This window comes from Cydia pomonella, chromosome 9, assembly GCF_033807575.1.
Source record: "Cydia pomonella isolate Wapato2018A chromosome 9, ilCydPomo1, whole genome shotgun sequence".
NCBI classification, from domain to species: Eukaryota; Metazoa; Arthropoda; class Insecta; order Lepidoptera; family Tortricidae; genus Cydia; species Cydia pomonella.
The window spans coordinates 13,804,322-13,826,172 of record NC_084711.1 but is presented as its reverse complement, the minus strand read 5'-3'; the positions used below and the strand labels follow the sequence as shown (position 1 = coordinate 13,826,172).

General features: G+C 40.3%; 1 protein-coding gene across 1 annotated transcript in view; it reads right to left on the bottom strand.

Moving 5' to 3' along the window:
* Nucleotides 1–598: 598 nt before the first annotated feature.
* Nucleotides 599–21,851, bottom strand: part of LOC133520937 (serine/threonine-protein kinase tousled-like 2) — a 45,605-nt gene continuing 24,352 nt past the window's right edge. The window contains exons 4-16 of the mRNA XM_061855646.1: nt 15,051–15,141; nt 14,167–14,319; nt 13,401–13,561; nt 12,836–12,925; nt 12,448–12,588; nt 11,770–11,975; nt 10,560–10,803; nt 8,700–8,851; nt 4,742–4,885; nt 4,058–4,205; nt 3,323–3,573; nt 2,560–2,779; nt 599–1,198 (exon numbers count right to left, since the gene is read on the bottom strand). Coding sequence (XP_061711630.1) covers nt 977–1,198; nt 2,560–2,779; nt 3,323–3,573; nt 4,058–4,205; nt 4,742–4,885; nt 8,700–8,851; nt 10,560–10,803; nt 11,770–11,975; nt 12,448–12,588; nt 12,836–12,925; nt 13,401–13,561; nt 14,167–14,319; nt 15,051–15,141 — 2,223 coding nt within the window. The 3' untranslated portion in view covers nt 599–976. The remainder of the gene's footprint in view (nt 1,199–2,559; nt 2,780–3,322; nt 3,574–4,057; nt 4,206–4,741; nt 4,886–8,699; nt 8,852–10,559; nt 10,804–11,769; nt 11,976–12,447; nt 12,589–12,835; nt 12,926–13,400; nt 13,562–14,166; nt 14,320–15,050; nt 15,142–21,851) is intronic.

Here is a 21,851-nt window from a genome sequence, read left to right as displayed (position 1 = left end):
TATTACTATACCTTAAAACATAAATTCGAAAACTACAACTACAGGATAGTGTAATACGCCGTTATGGTTACCATGATAGATTTATGGCGGCCATGACACTCACTTGTCAAGTTGTCACTTCATTCGGCATCTGACTTCTGTTACTTATAGTATTTGTCAAACAGAAAGGGTAATCAGAACAGATGTCATCTAAATACAATTATGCGAGATTTGGCATTTTAAGATTATAAATTGCAAAGAGCATATAATCACTACGTTATAAATTGTATGGAGATGACACCTGTCACCGTACCCAGCATGTTTGTTAAGTACCAATAAAATAACTTACGTTTTCCTCGTTCAGCGTCTAGTGATTCTGTTGGTTCTTAACATCCCTCGCTATGCATCCTCGCGCATCTCTGGTGGAAACGCAGCCTTCTGCCGTACCATCTACCTACAGACGTTTTCTTGGCGTATGCCTAAAGTATGCCGGATGATTAAAAAGTCGTTTGTTTGGCTTACGCTGTCTAGTTTACAATATTGTGGGATTATCAGAGATCTCAAAAAAAAATTCACAACAAAAAACATCAGCTCGGAAGTTAAATAAAAGTCTCGTGAATATTTTTAACTTTTTTAATAGGGATAACTTATATAATATGCAAGGGATAGTCCCAAGGTTTCTTCTTCTCTAGTGATAAAAGGACAAACCCATTCATAAATGGAGAATCACATTTTATCACCCGCTCAATAAATACAGTCAACAGTAAGCATAATTCTTAAACAATTTAATCCGTAAATGATATTTAGTCATTTTACAACTCTGAATATTAACTGACAAAGTTCAAAACTAAAAAGTACAGTCTATCAAAAGTCCTCGGGCGACACGCACTCGCGGTAGACGGGTCTCGGCCGCACCCTGCGCGGTCCCTCGACACGACAGCGCCGCGGCCCTCGGCGGTCACTGCGCCGCCGGCTGGCGGGGGCGGCGGCGGCGCGGCTAGGAGGACGAGCCGGCCGCGAACATGTTGGCGGCGCTGAACGAGGCCGGCGCCGCCGCCAGCGCGCCGCCCGCCCCCGCGCCCGCGCCGCCCGCCCCGCCCGCGCCCGCCCCCGCGCCGCGCGGCTTGGGCACGGGCGGCTGCAGGTACTCGTGCCGCGCCAGCCCGAACACGTCGATGCGCTCCTCCTTGCGGTACGCCAGGCACGCGCGGATAAAGCTCTGCCGAACGAAAACACAATCAACCTCTGGAATATGCCAAACCACCATAACCTTTCTAGGGTTGATATTGACTCGGGTTTGAAATGGGATAAGCACGACGACAAGTTATGCAGCAGAGTAGCTTAGTGCCTGTTTCGCTCTAAGCCGAGTTGCTAGGACAGTGACTCCAGGGTTGCCCGTACGTGTTACTCTACTACCGTACACTCTCTGTTGCAATATGGGGCTGAACTCTGAGGTCGCTGTGCTGAGTGGGAAAGGATCTTTCGCATATTACAATATATTTATCAATCAACAAATCTAATAATCGTTTGTCCCTTTCCGACGTATTGGTATGATGGAAAGGGACAAACGATTATTAGCGGCATCGTAACTTTAGTACACGTTTATGAATAAGGGGGTTAAAATTACATTCCACCTGACCCCGCACCAGTAGCCGCTAGGGGCTAGCGGTGAATTCTCACGACATTCTCTAAATCAAACTTTTTTTAATATCGATATGTACAGTACTGGCCAAACTGTGGTATCGTTTGTGCCAAAGAGATTGAGATTGTAATAGAGAGGTAAAACCGAAGAAATAACGTGCCCCTTAGTTTGACATTCAAAGCAGATGGCGCTGTACTGCTTCATATATTTTACGGGCACTGAATTGTCAAACGTCAACTTTTGACAGTCAAAGTTACCACAAATTTTATGGATCCGTACAGCGCCATCTTGTTTGCCTGTGAAATTAGAAGAACGAAATTTTCTTAGATTTTACAAGTACTTTAAAAGTCTTACTCAATCTTTGATTTGTGCACACTGACTTGTCAATTTAGTTCGCCTGATTTTGGAGGCAACTTTATTAGTAACATGAGGGAAGCTAACTTTGAGTTCGAATGCCAGAGTTCGAATTAATGCCACGTCAAAAATTGCACGTATACAAACCTGATCATAACCACGACTTGATATAAAGTCGTGGCGTGTGGGGCACGAAATGTAGTGACATATCAAATCAATGGCGGTGAAAAAGTTAATAGCCGGGTCCACACAGAGCGAGCATACGCGCGAGGCAATATCCTCACGCACAAACCGGCCAGTGTAGACGTGCCTCGGCCGAGGCGCATGCGTTTTCCTCGCCCGAGCACGCCGCCTGTACGTGAGGAAATTGCCTCGCACGTACGTGCTCGCTCGCTCGCTCGTGTGGACCCGTCTAATGACCAAAAAATTTGCACCAGCAGTAAACAAACTACAAGCTAGCTACAGAGATAATCAAAATATAGTTCTTAGTATACGCTATTATTTTTTGAACGAACAAGTATTGATGGATTTGTGCCATTATTTCCATTTCCCATCATACAAGGTACAAAGTAAGAAAGACTCACCTTAGCCTCATTGCTGACAGTGGGTTTGTTGGCGAACTGCACCTCGGTGGCCTTGAGGATGGTGTTCTCCTCCAGGATGGTGGCCTGGCTCTGATTGTGGCCGAACGGCTTCTTGCCGTAGAGGCACTGGTAGAAGATCACGCCCACGCTCCACACGTCGACTTTGCTGCTGATCTTTGGTGGGTTTTTGCCGACGACGAAGCACTCGGGTGGTAAATACCTAAGAGTAGAAATAAATTCACATCAGTAAAATTGATAGGCCTTGACCTTCTGACTTTATACTATTCTTAAATGAATATATTAGAAGGGTATAACAATATTCCTACGTTGCGGTGATTGTGATAAGGAATTTTTCAAAATTTACAGGACACAACTAGGCATAGTGTGTAGTCAAATAGAAAATATTTTAATAGTTTGTAGAAAACAAATGTCCTTAATCCTTCGAAGGCCACATCTATCGTATATTGGGTTGTAGCCGCACGCGTCAGTTGACGTCTGTGGCGGACAAAGGTTTACAAGTTCTTTAGCGGAACAGTTTTCTCAGCACAATGTTTTTTGAGAAATTGTTTCTCCAAATTGTGTAAGGGCCACTTGCACCACCCCACTAACCCGGGGTTAATCGGTTAACCCAGAGTCAAATTGTACTGGTAAACATGGTAACTCCAGGTTTAACCGGTTAACCCTGGGTTATTGATCGGTGCAAGTGGACCTAAGTGTAACCGAAAGTCCTGTAACACTGAACTTGAAGATAGAGAATACTGACCAGTAAGTGCCCGCGCCCTGGCTCGTGAGGTCCATGCCGTGGTCGGGGTTATAGTTCTCCTCGTCCATGACCTTGGAGAGGCCGAAGTCCGTGATCTTGATCTCGCCGCAGACGTTGCCCTCGGTGAGCAGGATGTTGCCGGGCTTCAGGTCGTAGTGGATGACGGGCGGCTTGATCTCGTTCAGGTACTTGAGCGCCGACACCACCTGCATCACGATCGAGCGCGCCTCTCGCTCCGGGATCGTTTTGTGCTGGACAAACGATTTTGTAAATTAGTACTAAATATTGTAGTTCTATCGTAAGTAACGTATCGCAATTTGAAAACCCCAATAATACCAGACAAGTCGCCAATAGGTGGAGGTGGACATTTATGAATACACATATAACTAACTATGCGCCATGTTGTGGTATTTTTTTGTTGGTACACATGGCGAGGACCTTTCCGTAGTCCTATTATTGCAAGGCGTCCCATTTCCCATTTTTCAGGACAGTGCGTGCAGCGTAGGAAAAATACCACTTCAAGGAAGCGACATTATCCATTACCGAAACGTTGCACCGGAGGTTAACTATCCAATAACGGCCAAGCACGGTATGGACAGACATTATGTTTCCTTTTCCAAGAAATCAGTTTATTTACAGTTGTTTGTTATGCGATCGCACATGACGCACAAGTGCCTCAAATATAAAAATTCAATGCAAACACCAGCAAAGTTGCTGACAAACGCTGCCTTTTACCTGTTTGAGATAGAAGTCGAGATCATGGCCGTTGCAGTACTCGAGCACGGTGCAGAAGGAGTTGCCGTCGATCTCGAACACGTCGTACAGCTTCACGATCCGCGGGTGATCCAGCGCCTTGTGGATGTTGTACTCTCGCAGTGCATGTCTGCAACAATGCATGTACTTTATGACTCACTACTTACTATTAGAAACTGCGAACGAGCATGCCAAAATAGGGGAATTATAAAATATCTCTGTTTATATACTCTCTCTGTCTCAGTATAGCTGCTTTAAGTCCACGCACGGAACACACACTATCACAAAATAATGTCCGTTGCAAAATTTTCGTCATTTGGGTTACTCTGAAGCTCAATGTATTTGATGAAGCTTCAAACAATTACTAGTTTTATTTTGAGATTAGGCGCCCACGGTATTTAAAGGTTAATCCATGGTAACTACAAGTAGTTAAGACTTTTAGCAAAACAACCACGTTAAACATGTATAAGCAACAGTTATTAAAACAAAACCTTTTAACACTCACTTCAAAAACATAAAAACACTGCATGCAAAGACATTTTTTCCAAACTTAAAGGCATTAAAAATAATAAAGGTCACCATGAACCTGAATATCAAGTACTATTGCGAGGTCTGCTCAGTAATGACACCGATAAGACATATGGCGTGTCGTTCATACGGACTCACTTAATATAGTTGGCCTTCTTGTCCTCCTTCCAGTCCTTGTTGAGCTGGTGCACCTTGCAGGCCGTGTAGCGCTGCTCGCGCAGGTCGAAGGCCTTGTGCACCTCGCTGAACCCGCCCTTGCCCAGCAGCATTAGCAGCAGGTACCTGGTAACAGGAATAACTCATTCAATATTGCTCATTTTAAATTGGCTGTATGAGACTACAGGTCGGACTACCTAGGACAGTCAAGACAGAATCAAGAAAGATCAATGCTCCGCAGTGGGTGAAGGCTGAAATTATAATAGCCTGAAAGTATAGCTAAGTCTTCTGAGGCAAGTGCTGAATTACTCAATCTTTACCTGTACAGAGAATTGCTCTATCTATAGCATTGAGAATTGCTAACTTCAACTGTTGCAGCCGCAGTTCCAGCAACATGATCATTAAAAGTAGGTTTGTATTATTGAAAAGTAGGACTCTATTATGATATCAAATATCAATGGGGTTGTCCGGTTGTATATCACAGATGGCACCAGTATAGGATTGCCCTGTCAGACCTACTATAGGGAGCGTGCATGAACTGTAGGAGGCAGCACAGGAGCCGTCAGATTTTAGGCGCGAGGCGTAAATGTGATGTTGTTTGTTCCGATGTAGCTCACAAGATGGCAGAATCTATTATGCACAAGAAAACACGTGACGTGTACATGTACACGTTTATGGTTCCGATTCAGGCCACAAGATGGCAGGCCCTCCAACGCGCACGGTCCCTATAGGTAAAAAACTTAAGTAAGTCACCTGTTGTATGTAGTTGTGACGTGTTCGAATAGACATTTGTTTTGTTTGTGTGTGTCTTTTAAACATGTATTGTCTATCCGAACACGTCACAACTACATACAACAGGTGACTTACTTAAGTTTTTTACCTATAATAATGTTAAATTCTTGTTTTTTTTTAGTTTTATGACCTGGAGTTTTACATGCCATAGAAACAGGGGAAACCTATGCTGGCGCCATCTACACCTACAGTTTCCATACACATCGCCTACAAATAATTATTTTTTTCCTAATATTCCTTTAATCCTAATATTAAAATAATCAACAACATCATGTGGGCTATATTTTGAATACCAAGCAATAAATCAAATATAATGAACGTTTCTACGATATGTAACAAGCATTAGAACGACGTCGATCGAGAAAAGGGGACATAAGAGAAAGGGCAACCTCGTGTTTACAAATACGCCAAACCCCAGCCCAGCTTCCAAACACATTCGTGTCCTTGCTACTTTTGCCTTTGTGTAAATATTTATAGACGCGATACTTGTACTTCAACCACGAGTACGACGTTGGCTATCAATTCGGTGTATAATTTGTAAACTTACATAAATACGACTAATAAAATGATAAACCCTTTCTTCTGACTTTTCTTTGACGTAGTCTGTTAAGTTTTGTGAAATAGGGGGTAAACATTACCCCTACTATGTTGAAACGCGGCTAAGAAATCAATTCTGACAGTTTTGAATTGATCTTTTTAAATATGACACTAACGCTATCGGTTAAACGGTAGGTCTTAGCTTCGTAAATGTAAAGGTCAATTCATGACTGTCAGAATTTACTTTACAGTACATATGGTGCTACTTTATCGCACTAGTGCGAAAATTAGTATATTACGTTACTGTGTCGAACATTTAAAGGGCCATATGTACTGTAAAACGTTGTACGATACATGTGCGAATAGGTAATTCGCACTTGTATCGCAATTTACTTTATAGCAGCGTTTCACTATAATGTTTCACTGTAAACCCACTGAGATGAAATTTGGTACGGATATGGTAGTTTGTATCCTGGATAAAGACATAGGATAGTTTTCAAATTAACAGCCTACTTGGTCCTACACAGTCCAAGTAGGATGCAGAAGTATATCTAAATGTTAGGGGAGATCATATTTAAAATTGCAATAATAACTTAACAAGGCTGCAGTAGTGAATAAACATCAGTAAAATACCTAATTCCTAATGTTCAGTGCAACACTCTCCTTATCAAAACAACCGCATATCGCTGTTCAAGGATACTGTTATCTACGCAGCGAATATTAGATTCAGTTGCAAAACGTTTCGCGACTTATTTCCATCGACGTATAAGCACAGGGCCGATTGTAAACAAGACACGAGTAATCATTAACTATGAAGCATCAGGCTAACTTTAAACGCCAATTTTCTAAATTGCATTTGATTCTTTAATTAATATACTCTTTAAGGATCATGTCTAGCTCAAGTGATATTTGTTGCTACAATGTTTATGATTTTATATCGCTAAAATGAAAAGTGTAAACCCAATGTTGTTGTTCTAGATTTGTATTGGTATTCAGAAATATTTACTGGGGCAGTTCATATATCACGTAAAAGTGAAGTCACGTTTTATCATAATATCATATGCCAATTTCTATTGTAAGTTACCTTCCTCAGTGATGTTACGATAACCTATTCATTTTCTAATTCCCGTTTTCTTCAGGGCTAGTTGCAATCGTAAGATAAAAATGCTCAATTAAAAAAGTTTACGCTCAGTTTTCTTACTACTATTCTAAGACTAATGTGCGGCAAGTATGAAATATGTAGTTTACGAAATACATTTTTAACGCGCCAGGCATAAACCCCCGACCTCAGGATATACATTTAAGTTATCTACATTAATCATATGATATGATACAGCCGCTGGATCAACACTAAACCATAGAGAAATAAGTAAGCATAGAGTATTCACTCCATACATTACAGGGTTGGGCAGATAAGTGTCCTAGTTTTGTACTGCCATTTTACTTAAATATACCAGAACTTTTTAACTATATAATTTTTTATTAATCGAGGATTTATGCGTCTTTATGATTTCTAGACGTCAGCTTGATATCTATTGTTTTCAACATGGACGCGAAACGCCAGCTCGTTGTAAATTTATACCAGCACAAATTTTGACCGTGCGAGATATTTAAGAAGCTGAAACATTTAGATATTAATGTAAGGCTCATATCTCGGACCATTAAACGATTAAAAAAAACAGGATGTTCAAGAATCAGGTCCAAACATGGTCGAAAATCATATGTTCGTGTCAAAAATATAATTTGCGGCAAGACGATTTGACGACCAGTCTGGCCTAGTGGGTAGTGACCCTGCCTATGAAGCCGATGGTCCCGGGTTCAAATCCTGGTAAGGGCATTTATTCGTGTGATGAGCATGCATATTTGTTCCTGAGTCATGGATGTTTTCTATGTATTTAAGTATTTATATATTATATATATCGTTGTCTAAGTACCCTCAACACAAGCCTTATTGAGCTTACTGTGGGACTTAGTCAATTTGTGTAATAATGTCCTATAATATTTATTATTATAATTAAAAGCGTTCGTGAGCATATTCGGCGTAATCCAGCCCAAAGTGCAAGTAAACTCCTAAAGATATGAAAATATCCCGACGATCAATGAGTCGTATATTGGGACATGATCTTGGATTGAAGGCCTACAAAAAACAAAAAATCCATCGATTAACAGAAGCCCAGAAACAAGCTAGAGTTAAAAAATGCAGGGACTTGTTAGCTTGGCATGAGGGCGATGAAATTAATTTTGTAAATATAGACTATGCTTAAAATAAAAACAAGTTTAATATTCAGATTTGAAGTTGTGTTTTCATTTTATGGCTATTTTAAACAAGGACACCTTATCTGCCCAACCCTGTAGTTTTCTTACTAAAACGCTTATTATTTTCGTAGTCGACATCTATCAGTAGCAGTAATTTCGACATAAGTAACGGTTTATTCACGATCCCATATGACATATTGCAGGTGTAGGTGGTTAGGCCCCACCCCCTCTTGTTCACTAGAATGAGCTGCAAGAGTCCCACATATCCTTTACGATTGGGTCCACGTCGGGACTGGGGGAATGATGCATAACTGCTGTCCCACAACGTTAAAAAAGAAAAAATGTGTGAACTGACCGCTCGGAGAGCACGGGATGCTGAGAGAAGCGGCTCTGGTCCTCGTTGTGTATCCGCTTGAGCTCGCGGATGTGCAGGTTGCGCTCGCGCTCCAGCTTCTCCATCTCCAGCTGCAAGTCCGCGTCCTCCTTCTTTAGCGCGCTTTGCCGCAGCTGCAAATAATCGATTACATGCACTTTATTCAAATCAGGTTGTTTTTATATAGCTGCACTCAATCATAGGACTAATCAGATTAGTTGTGAATGGTGAATTGGTTCGCAATCATTACGAATATGCCCTGACGTCTCTAGCATCTCGTTTGGATTGCTTAGCCCTCAAGTGAGGGGTCGGTAGGTACCGTGATTTACGTGGTTATCATCATTTTGAGCCAGCAATAAATTTCCAAATAGTCATCTATTTCACTGTTGCAAGTGAACAGATACAGCATACAGCACTAACGGGTGCAGCAGAAGGTAGATAATGTAATATCAATTTGGGTTTATCAAAGGCATGGTATAATCAGAATGATGTGTAGGGTCCATGCTTCTGCCCCAAATAGACTACAAAAGCTGCGTTCACCAATGAAATCAAATTCAGGCGCCTTTGTCGGCCCAAAATTGTCCCAGAATAGTGTAACGTACCTTGAGTATCTCGTCGGCCTCGTAGTACTCCTGCCAGGTCATGCTGGGCAGCGGGTCGGGCTTGAGGAAGGTGGGCGCGTCGGTGCCGTTGTGCAGGAGCGGAGGCTGCGGAGTGCTCGGCGCCGCACTGGCCGTGCGCTTGTAGTGTAACGTACCTTGAGTATCTCGTCGGCCTCGTAGTACTCCTGCCAGGTCATGCTGGGCAGCGGGTCGGGCTTGAGGAAGGTGGGCGCGTCGGTGCCGTTGTGCAGGGGCGGAGGCTGCGGAGTGCTCGGCGCCGCACTGGCCGTGCGCTTGTAGTGTAACGTACCTTGAGTATCTCGTCGGCCTCGTAGTACTCCTGCCAGGTCATGCTGGGCAGCGGGTCGGGCTTGAGGAAGGTGGGCGCGTCGGTGCCGTTGTGCAGGGGTGGAGGCTGCGGAGTGCTCGGCGCCGCACTGGCCGTGCGCTTGTAGTGTAACGTACCTTGAGTATCTCGTCGGCCTCGTAGTACTCCTGCCAGGTCATGCTGGGCAGCGGGTCGGGCTTGAGGAAGGTGGGCGCGTCGGTGCCGTTGTGCAGGGGCGGAGGCTGCGGAGTGCTCGGCGCCGCACTGGCCGTGCGCTTGTAGTGTAACGTACCTTGAGTATCTCGTCGGCCTCGTAGTACTCCTGCCAGGTCATGCTGGGCAGCGGGTCGGGCTTGAGGAAGGTGGGCGCGTCGGTGCCGTTGTGCAGGGGCGGAGGCTGCGGAGTGCTCGGCGCCGCACTGGCCGTGCGCTTGTAGTGTAACGTACCTTGAGTATCTCGTCGGCCTCGTAGTACTCCTGCCAGGTCATGCTGGGCAGCGGGTCGGGCTTGAGTAAGGTGGGCGCGTCGGTGCCGTTGTGCAGGAGCGGAGGCTGCGGAGTGCTCGGCGCCGCACTGGCCGTGCGCTTGTAGTGTAACGTACCTTGAGTATCTCGTCGGCCTCGTAGTACTCCTGCCAGGTCATGCTGGGCAGCGGGTCGGGCTTGAGGAAGGTGGGCGCGTCGGTGCCGTTGTGCAGGGGCGGAGGCTGCGGAGTGCTCGGCGCCGCACTGGCCGTGCGCTTGTAGTGTAACGTACCTTGAGTATCTCGTCGGCCTCGTAGTACTCCTGCCAGGTCATGCTGGGCAGCGGGTCGGGCTTGAGGAAGGTGGGCGCGTCGGTGCCGTTGTGCAGGGGCGGAGGCTGCGGAGTGCTCGGCGCCGCACTGGCCGTGCGCTTGTAGTGTAACGTACCTTGAGTATCTCGTCGGCCTCGTAGTACTCCTGCCAGGTCATGCTGGGCAGCGGGTCGGGCTTGAGGAAGGTGGGCGCGTCGGTGCCGTTGTGCAGGGGCGGAGGCTGCGGAGTGCTCGGCGCCGCACTGGCCGTGCGCTTGCCACGGCCGCCGCCGCCTTCGCTGTTGGAGGGCCGCTTCTTCAGCAGCAGCTTCTTTTGCCGGTCGATCTCCTCCTTCTCCGCCGTGATCTCCTCCTGCCGCCTGTCACAAAACTGGAACGGTCTAACACTCTGCCTGTACGTCAGATTCTTCCATTAGCCGAGTGTGGGAGACGACTTGGTTAATTGAGCGAGGTTGACATTTATTTAATGAGAACTATAAAAAGATGAAGGGGTAGATGAACCGATCCAAAATACAGTACCGGCCAATAATATATCACCTCCATGTTTTTACGGTATAACTTTTATTTATGTTTGTGAGTGACTTCCACCTCACTACTTTAAGTAGTCTAGAAGTATTTTGTACGAGCGATGAGAAAAATTGGTCTCATGTAATGGTTTTTTCATAGAGGTTTTTTATTTTAATGTATTGTCAACATCACTTTTTTACCATATCTTTTTTGTAATATGCTGAGTTTCCTATTGTAATTCACAGAATTTGATTGCCTAATCATCATATATTTGTATAAAATTACTAAAATTATGCAATCTACAAACTAACCTATATAGTTTACTCTATACAAGTTCATACAAAAACACACAAAGGTGATATATTATTGGCCCATGCTGTATATTTGTAAATTGTAAGAACATATGTTTTCTTTCTCTAAATTGGCAATCGTGTAGCAAATATAGCAAATATGAGGTTCTAGCAAATATATAACTAAACATTAGAGCATCAAGAACCAACCAAAGTCATCTTTAAGAGCTTACCCCTCTGTCAAAAACCGCAGTCAATGGTCATACTCTCGTCATACTTATTGTATGGACTGACGTTTATCTGACATACATTTGACGTCCCCTCCCCCGCAAAAATCGAGAGACTGTGATGTACAGAAAATTACGGACTAAGCGTTTTCAGTTGATTAAATGCTCTAAGAACTAAATGATAGCAAAAATGATTTAGTTTTCCCTTCTCATACAAAACGCAGTAAATATCAAAACTCAAATTAGGGTATGGAAAACCTAGAAATTCCTTTATGAGTAACAATACACAATGAACAATCACCTCGTTAATTCCTGGAACGCATATCCATCAGTCCAATTCTCTTGAAACGTGGCACCGACGCGCTGCGTGACGAACTGGCCGAGCCTTAGCCGGTTCTGCATACACCGCTGCCGGGCTTCCTTCTTCTCTATAGTACTTTTCTCATTTAATAGTTTCTTCACAACATCTATACACTTATTAATGTGTGACTTATGTTGCTCTATTACCTGTAACAAAATTTAACCGTACAAGTCTTTCTTTATATATATATATATTTCTTTATATATTATATTTGTTATATATATATATATATATATTATATATATATATTTTTTTTTTTTTGTTATATATAACAAAAAATTAACACATTCACTGCCAGACTAAAAACGGCGCACTACCCCAGAAACCGGTGGTCTATAGCTGCGTACAAAACAACCCGCCCAGCGGGTTGTCCGGCATCTGAACAAAGTTCACGAGCGCCCACCAGGTGGGTTCCCGGCAGTGAATGTGTTAAAAGAACTTACAACTCACATAAATAATAATATAGTTAACTAAAGTAGTAGGCCTCAGTAATCATTGTCAGTCTTTAATACAGTTGTCTTAAAAAAGAGACTCCACTATGAATTCTAGCAAAACAAACTATTTCTGAGGCAGAGCCACCATACATATAAAACATTTAATGCCTTAAATTTCACTTACTTTGCTCTGTGCTTGAACTTGATGCTTCAGTTCTTCATTATTCCTTGTTAATTCTTCTATTCTATTATTCCTTAGCTCTAAGTCAGACGACGCTTGAGTTTCTAACTCTTGTATCCTCTGGCATGTCAGTTCAGTTTGAACCTAAGACAAATAAGAATCACATTCAAGGGTTTCAAGGATCTAAGACAAACTAGGTAGGAAATTGATTATGGATAGTAGACGTAGTGGCGAGGCGTCCAAAAAATAACATACAGCCTAATTAAATACATAAGCAACAAATCCTAACACGTGGGTTACCGAAAGATACGTTTGACGCCGCGCCACTGATGGATAGGTATAGTTAAGTCATTTCAAGAAAAGTATTGTTTGTAATGTATTTAGTATTAACCTGTTTAACAGATGTGTGAGGCCGCTGCTGAGAGGTGGAACGTAAAAAGTCCGCTCCCGAAGGCAGCAATGAAGAGGGTGACGGTGGGTACTGTCAGAGAGACACAACTTTTGATATAACAGTCAGGACCACTAGAGCCTGCTATTATAGTTAAGCTTATATTAATATAGGGGTTAAGGCATAATTTGCCACATATGCGCGTATTTCATGAAGCAATTCTATTATGAAAGCTGTGTTCATTCTTGTCTCATTAAAAATGTTTCCCGGTTAAAAGCCTTAAGTCTTGATTGTTGCTTTTTATTAAAGTAATGATTATATTTTTATGATGAACACAAGTTTTCTTTTTATTTACTTATGTTTTATATTTTTATTTACATAATTTAACTTTACTGTTTAGTACCCATAAAGAGTTTACTTGTGGGACCACCTAGGTTAATATATCGCCCAATACTAAATTACAAATATGAATACTCTAAAATAATATGACAGAATCACGCAAAATAGGTGCCAGTCTTCGAGTTGCGGAAAATCGCCCGTATACAATACAATATGACAGGAAACTCACCATAGGATAGTTGCCGCCCTGAGGCGAAGGGGATTTAGCGCCAGTAAGCCGCACAGGACTGGAGGAGGGGTGCTTGGAGAGGTGATCCCGGATGCTCTTGTCCGAGGAGTTGTGCCTCTGCTTCGCTCCCACTCCTCCTCCCCCACCAACACCTTCATCCCCTGAAATGATTTACAGATATCTTTAAATTCTTAAATCCATATCCCTAAGGGTCTTTAGGGTGTAATAATCGAGTTAATCTTTGAAACACATTTAAACAATTTGCTTAAACATAAACTAAAGCTAAGGAAAAATCATCTTATGATTATGACATCACTAGATGTAATTATCAAGTGGCCTCCTTTTCATGAGTAATTTATTAGTAGTATAAAAATGGCTCAAGAGTAATATATAAATATGACCCTGTTTATCTGTGTATATGTATAATACATATGATTAAGATTGCTTTGCAAAATATTTGATTGAATGTTTTTACTTTTTGCTAAAATATTGTACTAAAATAACATTTTAATCAACAAGGATTACAATTAACATCCATGCTATTAAAAAAACAATTTATTTGTGTTTGTTAGTTGTTTCCAATAGTACTTTAAGGAATAAAACATTTCGCAGTGCCAATTTGGAATGAAAAAAGTAATAACTACTGAGTAAGTGGTAAAATGAACCAAATTTTTATTTAAAACTCAACAACTATATTGGTAATGTCCCATCATTTTCTAATTTGAAGCAAACTGAGATACATGCATGATAAATCAGTGATACAGACCTTTCCGTTTCCTTTTCCTCTCAGGTACAGCTATTGTTGGCGTGGCTCCACTTGGCGGGACCAGCGCTATGCCTGGACCTACAGCAGAGCCTCGCATAGCTGCCGTTTTCTCAGGAGTTAGTGCATCAATTTCCTTATCACTATATGATGACCCTGAAAAGTAGAGTATCCACATTCAAGCTATGGTTATATTTACATTTCAACTCAAGTGGGATATACTTTAGGTAACAGTATCCAAATCATAAAAAATATTGTTGAAATTTATGACTTGTTTTAGACAGGTTTCAATAACAAATTGTCCCTGGTATGGTTTTGACAATTTTAGTAAAACTAAAAAATATTGCGATCCCTTTGGAGTTTGAGACATTCAACAGTTATCAAAGTATGTATGTACTTGAAGTAAATAGACATGACAGATTGAAAGAAACCTGTTTCAGTGTGAATACTTTTGTCTCTATTAATTGGATATAAACATTGTGGTACATTCTCAATTTTGCACATGCAAACATTACTTGAATAAAGTAACTCCATAAACAGTGAACAGAAAGTGGTTAGGTGGCAGAACTCACTTTTTGACAAGGAGCTCAGTAGGCCGACGTGGTTAATGATAGCTCCACTTTTATAGTCATGCATTTTGGCACACGGCAGTCTTGGATCTCGGAAGAAAATACAACACTTTCTCGCTTTCTGTCCGGCATAATACACAGCAATGTGACGTCACGGTCCTTCGTTCGATTGCACTTTTCCACATTTATTTATTTCATGCCTCATAAGTTCGGGATTAAAGGTTACACACTGATGAACAGGCCGGCATATCGTAAACACTGGGGGCACTGTCGCGTCACCACTTTTCACTGCACACGAAGCACTAAATCACAATTTACCTGTGCTCATATTGGAGTCCTGATTGTGTAGTGGCTGCCCCGTGTTGACAGTAGTTTGTGGTGCCATTTGAATTTGTGCCCCAGCTGACATCTGTAAAGAAAGATGGCGTCTTTACATATGAGTCGCCCAGTTAACTTAATTTCACTCACGTACACAAAATTTTAACTAACTGCACACTAACATTTATACTCACTAATTAAATGTTATAAAATACAACCATATTAATGGTTTTTTATACATATTTTCACTTTATTAATCGGAATAACCTAACTAGTTTGACAAGTCGTCGTAAACTCCAGTCGCGACAATCCAACGGAACGGACGGATACGCATCCGCGGGGTGAGGCGAGGGGGTGCGGACCGTCACGAAGTTTGCTCCGGTAATAATAATAACGACGGGCGAGGCGCCATTTTACAAGGATACAAGGCCAAAAGAATTGTTACCCTACTAAAAAATAATATTTGTCTGAACATTGATCACGAAAATAAGCACAACCGTAGAGCGCTAAGGATTTCGCAAGCTATTTAACGCGAAACAACGTTTTGCTCGTAGAAAACTAAGCGGCGAGGCGGAAGGTCAATAGCCCGCGAATCCCGCGATTGCGATCGGTGCTAGCTGTTGACCAATGTGAATTTTGCGCAAATTAGAGAAGGGTCAGTGGGTAAAGTGTATGTGCAAACCAAATTTATGTTTTTTTTTTCTTTGAGATTGGAATCAATGTAAAGTTTAATATGACAATATGACTCTTTATATTGGTTTTAGATACGGAAATAAATTGACTGATTCTTCCGACAAAGGTTGCGGGCGGCATGCCACCGACCTGCGGCGAACAAGAACGTGATATCGGTGCTCGTGCCCCACAACAAACTGCTTACTGGACGTGTTACGTAGGTAGGCGTCGGCGTTGCCGCGCTGAACATATAAACATAGGTATGTGTACTTACAACTGATATATAGGTAGGTATAGAATCAAGCATCGCGCGCGATAAACTTGTGTAGGTACCTACGCCGAGCAGGCAAGGCAATGCTGAATATTTTATATTCAATCTTGGACATGAGTTGCTAGTAGCAGTTTGCGGTTCAATGTAGAGATGTCCTTTCAAAGCAAACTAGTTATTTCTAGCCTACATGATACACATTCATATCTAACTTTATTTAAATGCAGACCAACTGTAGTGTACATTTTTAACCCCCTACGGAAAGGAGTGTTATACGTTTGACGCCAATGTCTTTCTGTGACATCATAGCTCTCTAACGGATGGACCGATTTCGATGCGGTTTTATTTTATGTAAAAGCGAGTTTACTTGTGGTGGTTCTGAGCTGTATATAAAAAACGATCCGGCAGTCTGAATAGTATCAGCTCTTGTCCAAGATGATGCTGATGATGATTAGCGTACTTAGCGTAGTGGCAGTAAAGCTAAGGTTTTTTTTTTTTCAATTAATAAGGGTCTTTTGACTAGAATCGTCACATTAATGAGTATAGAGAATCACGTGATTCATGCACAACCAATTTTATTAAGAACGTAGCTATGACTATGTCATGCTAACGAGTTTCACCAATTGCTGACAAGGTTATCTGACGTAATGTTTGTTCCATTTCCAAACAACCAGATAACAATCATTAGATATAGGAATCTACCAATTAAATCGAAACTTGATTCCCGCATGTACCGATTATTAAGAATTGAAGCAGAAAAATGGTAGAGTAAAAAATATAAAATACCTCTCAAACAATTTACAAATCAACCAATGATTAAACGGCGCATTGCTTATTGTGTCGCGTCTATTTTTAGCTTACCCACCTAGCATCCGACGAATGGAAAGTTAGCAAGTTGGCAACCTACGGATACGGACGCCAGCAGGTAGATGTGTATTCAAGTAGGTACGTATTGGGAGCGTGCACGACTGTCACGCAACCTAGTGTCCGCAAGTCTAGGGGAAACGTCAATTCACTACATCTTATAAAACGACTCCAAAACTAAAAACTACTGTACGGATTTTCATACGACTTTCATCTATCAATAGAGTGATTCTTGAGGAAGGCTTAAGTATATAACTTGTTAAGGTTTTGTGTAAATTGTTTGAAATATAACGATGTTGTCGGACAAAATCACGCTGGCTAGGAGCTTTCATCGAAAACGCTTCTTAATCCGTTTGAGCTATAACAACACAATGTATGGTGGGGTTGTTTCTCATTCATAGGTCTACAAAAAAGTCCGCGATGTTAAATGTCTATCTTTTAAGGATAACTTACTACACATATTCGTAACTTCTAGAAAAAGATCACGTAATATGTGGCATTTGCAAAGCTTTTTACATGGATACATTATTAACAATTATCAAAATAAATACGTTAGTTATATTAAGCATTTCATACAGCTTACAATGGTCCCTTACACCATACAATTTAAATGAATATTTCAGGAGCAATCGTAAATCAAAGTTTCATTTCGAGCCATATAATTGTACGAAATGTTAAAGACGCTATCCGCAGTTAGTTCAAATTTTTACCACCTTATGCGCTGGGATCGCTTTACTTACCCCCACCACGCACTTCGCACGGTCCCAATATAATAATATTAATAATATTTTACAGCGAATCATGGATCGATGCGAGCGTTATGTTAGCAACATTGCGTGATTGTGCCGTACCCGTTTATGTTAGAAAAAAAATCTCATATAAGTAATACAATTATAACAACTACACACAGATTTAGGGCAATGTTACAACGAGCCGCACGATTACAAAGCTAACGTATGCAAACTGTTCAATACAATTGTCATGATCATAATTCTAAATATAAGCAGGAAATAGCATATGGCATACTCTGCTTAAGCTTAAGAAAATATATTGGCAGTAATTGCCAATTATTGGTTATGTATGATTAAATTAATAAAGCTTAACATTTTAACGATAATTTTACTGTAATTAGCTACCAGTGTTTTACTGTCCATCCTATCTAGACTACACACACTAACTAGCAAAGTTTAATATCGATACGACTTAAAATTATAGGTTTGCAAGATTATAGATTCCAGTATGTAAGTAGTTAGTTCGTTTTACTTATTTACAATAAAAGTGTGTTAAGAAGCCCATTATTACTGGGTCGAAGTGGCCATCGGCAGGGCCAAACAGGATGAGGCTTCTTGTAGGTATATTTTCTGCGCCTACTAACTTAGTTATTAAGTCAAAATTGTTAGTAACATCCTATGGGTCATTGAACTGCAATAAATGATTTTTATTTTATTTATTATCTACACTACACTAGTACCTGGGCCGATCAACTTGTTTATGTTATTGAAAAAGATTAAAAGAAAAACTTGAATTCTTATTTGTTTTAGGATATTTGACGTAGAACTATAATTAAATTTTTGTATGCGAATACGAGCCGCGCATAAATATTATTATTTTGACAAAATTTGCTGTTTTTTGACAAATGTTGCGATGACTCAAAAATTGTCCCCTACCCACGATATATCTAATACTTAATTTAATCGAAAGAAATTATTGTCTACTATATAAAAGAACACAAACGCTTTTCTTCTGGTAACTCAAGAATGGGGAGATCCTGTTTGATTTTAAATAACAGTACTTCTCCTAGGTCACTCTAATGACAAAAATCGCCAGAAAGTTTGTATATTACTTAAAAAACGCATTCAAGCATGTTCTATCTATCTTAGTGATATGTTAATGCAATCAAACATTCATAAAAAATAATAAAAATCCAATTTATTTATTCCTCTCCTTCAGAAAAATACAAAATGTACGTAAAACTTTTAGGTACATCGTAGTTTTCTCAGAGACAAATTTAGTTTGCCAAGAGACATTTTCAGTTATTTGGGGCCTGTACTAAAATTCTAATATAATATGATAAGCACTTATTAACGTTGGGAGTGCACTGCAGCATACCAAATTATTATCGCAAAATATCAAGACAGAAAACAAGAAATTAAATTTCCATTCACTTCCACTCATCACTCATCAGCAAAGTAATAAATCAAAACTTACATATAATTTTATATTACAAAATAAATAATTGCAATACAAAGGAGAAAAATAATCAAAATGTATACAAAAACGTCTCCTGAGTCACCGTAAATGTCTCTTGGGTCACCAGAAATGTGATTCCGGAGAACGGTGACCCAGAAGACATTTGATGAAAAAAAAAATATTTTGTACTATCCACAAAAATATTTCAATAAACTAAGTTTCTATAACATATTAGACCCAGGGTAGATCTATTTCAGCTTCAAACGAATATAAACGACTAAATTACGTTCGAAATATCAACGGTAGTGGACCGACAATTAAAACATTCTACCTCTTTTCGTATCCCGGACGAAATGGTCGGCGATAAGAACGTAACCGCAGTGCTGGCCACTGTCACGTGATACTTAGATCGGCTGCCTATTGAGTTAGCGATACCGCGTTGTACCCTTGCTTTCGTTGCAATTGTATTGTTTGGTAAGTCAGAAAACTTAAAAGTTAGCCATTGTTTTGGGACACAAACAAATATTTTTTTAAATAAATACATTTATGTTAGCGGACTTTTAGCATTGAACTGGTAAATTAGATGTAAATAACTTTTAAATAAGTGCTAATATGATACATGGTAGACTATATTCTTTACACTGAACCGAACCCGATACGCGATTGGGACATGACATGCTCTTTTTGTATGGGAGTCTAAATTGTTCTCCTGGGTCACTAAGAAAAATCGATACATTTCAAGAATTCTGTTTGTTTTTAAATTCGAGTTAGATAGACTTGATAGTGGTTGATTCATTATAACATACCTGATACACAGAGCCCGGAATTCTCGTAGCATTTTTGAGCTGTCATAGGGACTTCTATCGATAACTACAGAATACAATATGTATTGTCAATATGTGTTGACGAACGGTCAAAAAATCTTGAAATTCGTGTGACGTAATTTATAGATGACCTCTTTTTAGTACAAAAACGAATCTATCAAGGTTTTTACAAACTTGCTCAATATGCTCCTTCCAATTCAAGTGGTTGTCTACGGTTATTCCTAAAAATTTCAAGGTGCCAACTTTCTCGACTTCTGCATTATTAATGATTAATCGTATATACGAGTAAATGCGTTATATGAGGAAAATTGCATACATTTAGTTTTACAAATATTTATTTGCTTCATTTCACTTGCACCAGGTAATAATGTCCTATAATGGATTATTTATGTCACGTTCAAAATCAGTTTTGTTATTGCAATTGATTATCAAAGTTGTGTCGTCACTACCGTCAGCAAACATTATTATAACATTATAGTAGATCATTAATGTCAGTCATAACAATCAGGGTAGCGTCTACAGATTTTTATAAATAAAAATATCAGGAGTTACTCGAGCGCGTCAGATATTGGTAGTTTTAGTCGCGTAACATGTCTCTGATAACAAGGGTATGAGTATGTTAATCTGCTGGTTTACATGATCGGGGTGGTCATATGGAAGAGTAGAAAATTAGGAAAAAAAAACTCGAGCGCGTCAGATATTCATAGAGGATGTTAAGTGGGCCCTACAAAAGACTGACGATTCGGAAGTGACGCAAGCTTGTAGTGAATTTTTAAAGCTGCATAATAACAGCATCTTGAAATACTCGAGAGTGGCCATTTAGTTATTATTACTATAGAGAAGCCATACCAAACAATGAAATTGTCGCAATCGCAACCTGTACCTCGCGACCACCATGAAATTTACGGCGCCTACGCGTATAGGTCGTGAGATTTCAGCTTCTATAGTTTGTTGTCAAAACAACAACAAAACATAGCGCTAAATACTGGTTCTCTGTACCGGTTCTATACGTAGTAATAGTTCAATGCGCGTGTCAGATTAAGATTGATGACCCAGTTGTGTAAAACCTAAATCTAACAATAAAGTGGAGCAGTATCCTTATTCCGACGGTTTGAATTTTTATTTTTTAAGATAATTACCAATATAATAATCTAATCATTCCAATCTAATCTTAAAAATAACTGGCTGGATTTTCAGCTATGGCCTACAGGGTACAATTTTCTATTTGTTTTAAATAGCCATCGTCTTCCGAGGAAATATCGTTGTACTGCACTTCAACTAGATCCATTCGGTCGTCGATATTAGATTCAGCCTCAATATATCTTACAAGAAATCATTATTACACTTACTAAAACTTCATTTACGATTTTTGCTACTTCGGCTAGTGCAAATCGGCAGATTTTTTATTTCGTTTTTCTAACATTATTCCCTTCAAAATATATGAAACATTCGACCTCGCTTGAATAAGTCAAGGTAACTTTTTGACCCTGCCATTCGCTTACGGATCGCTGAAATCGTCAGATTATTGAAATGGGCACTTTTTAACAAGTAATTAATCCACTATACCTTAGGGTAAATCCACGGTGACTCACGTTACTTTGTAGTCACTATTCCTAACAATCTTGTCGTATATTTGAGATCAAGAGCTTTCTACCTTGAAAACTTGATAATAATATCACAGAGTACATTACTGCGAATGAATTGTCGAAGTACTTTTTCTCCAACAAATTATGGAAATTGGAGAAAAGTAGAAAATAACTCTGTGACTCACGTTACAAGAAATGGACACGGAGATTTTCGCCTTTTGTGTTTATTGATTTCCCTTTGATTATTGAATGAATTTGTTTTAACAAAATAACAACACAATTACATAAATAATCAAGCTTCTTTAATAGTTAACCAAATGAAATCAAAGATACACACTTATTAAAATAAACTATAAAACCTCACGAACTCACGTTACAGCGATTTCGTGAATCACGT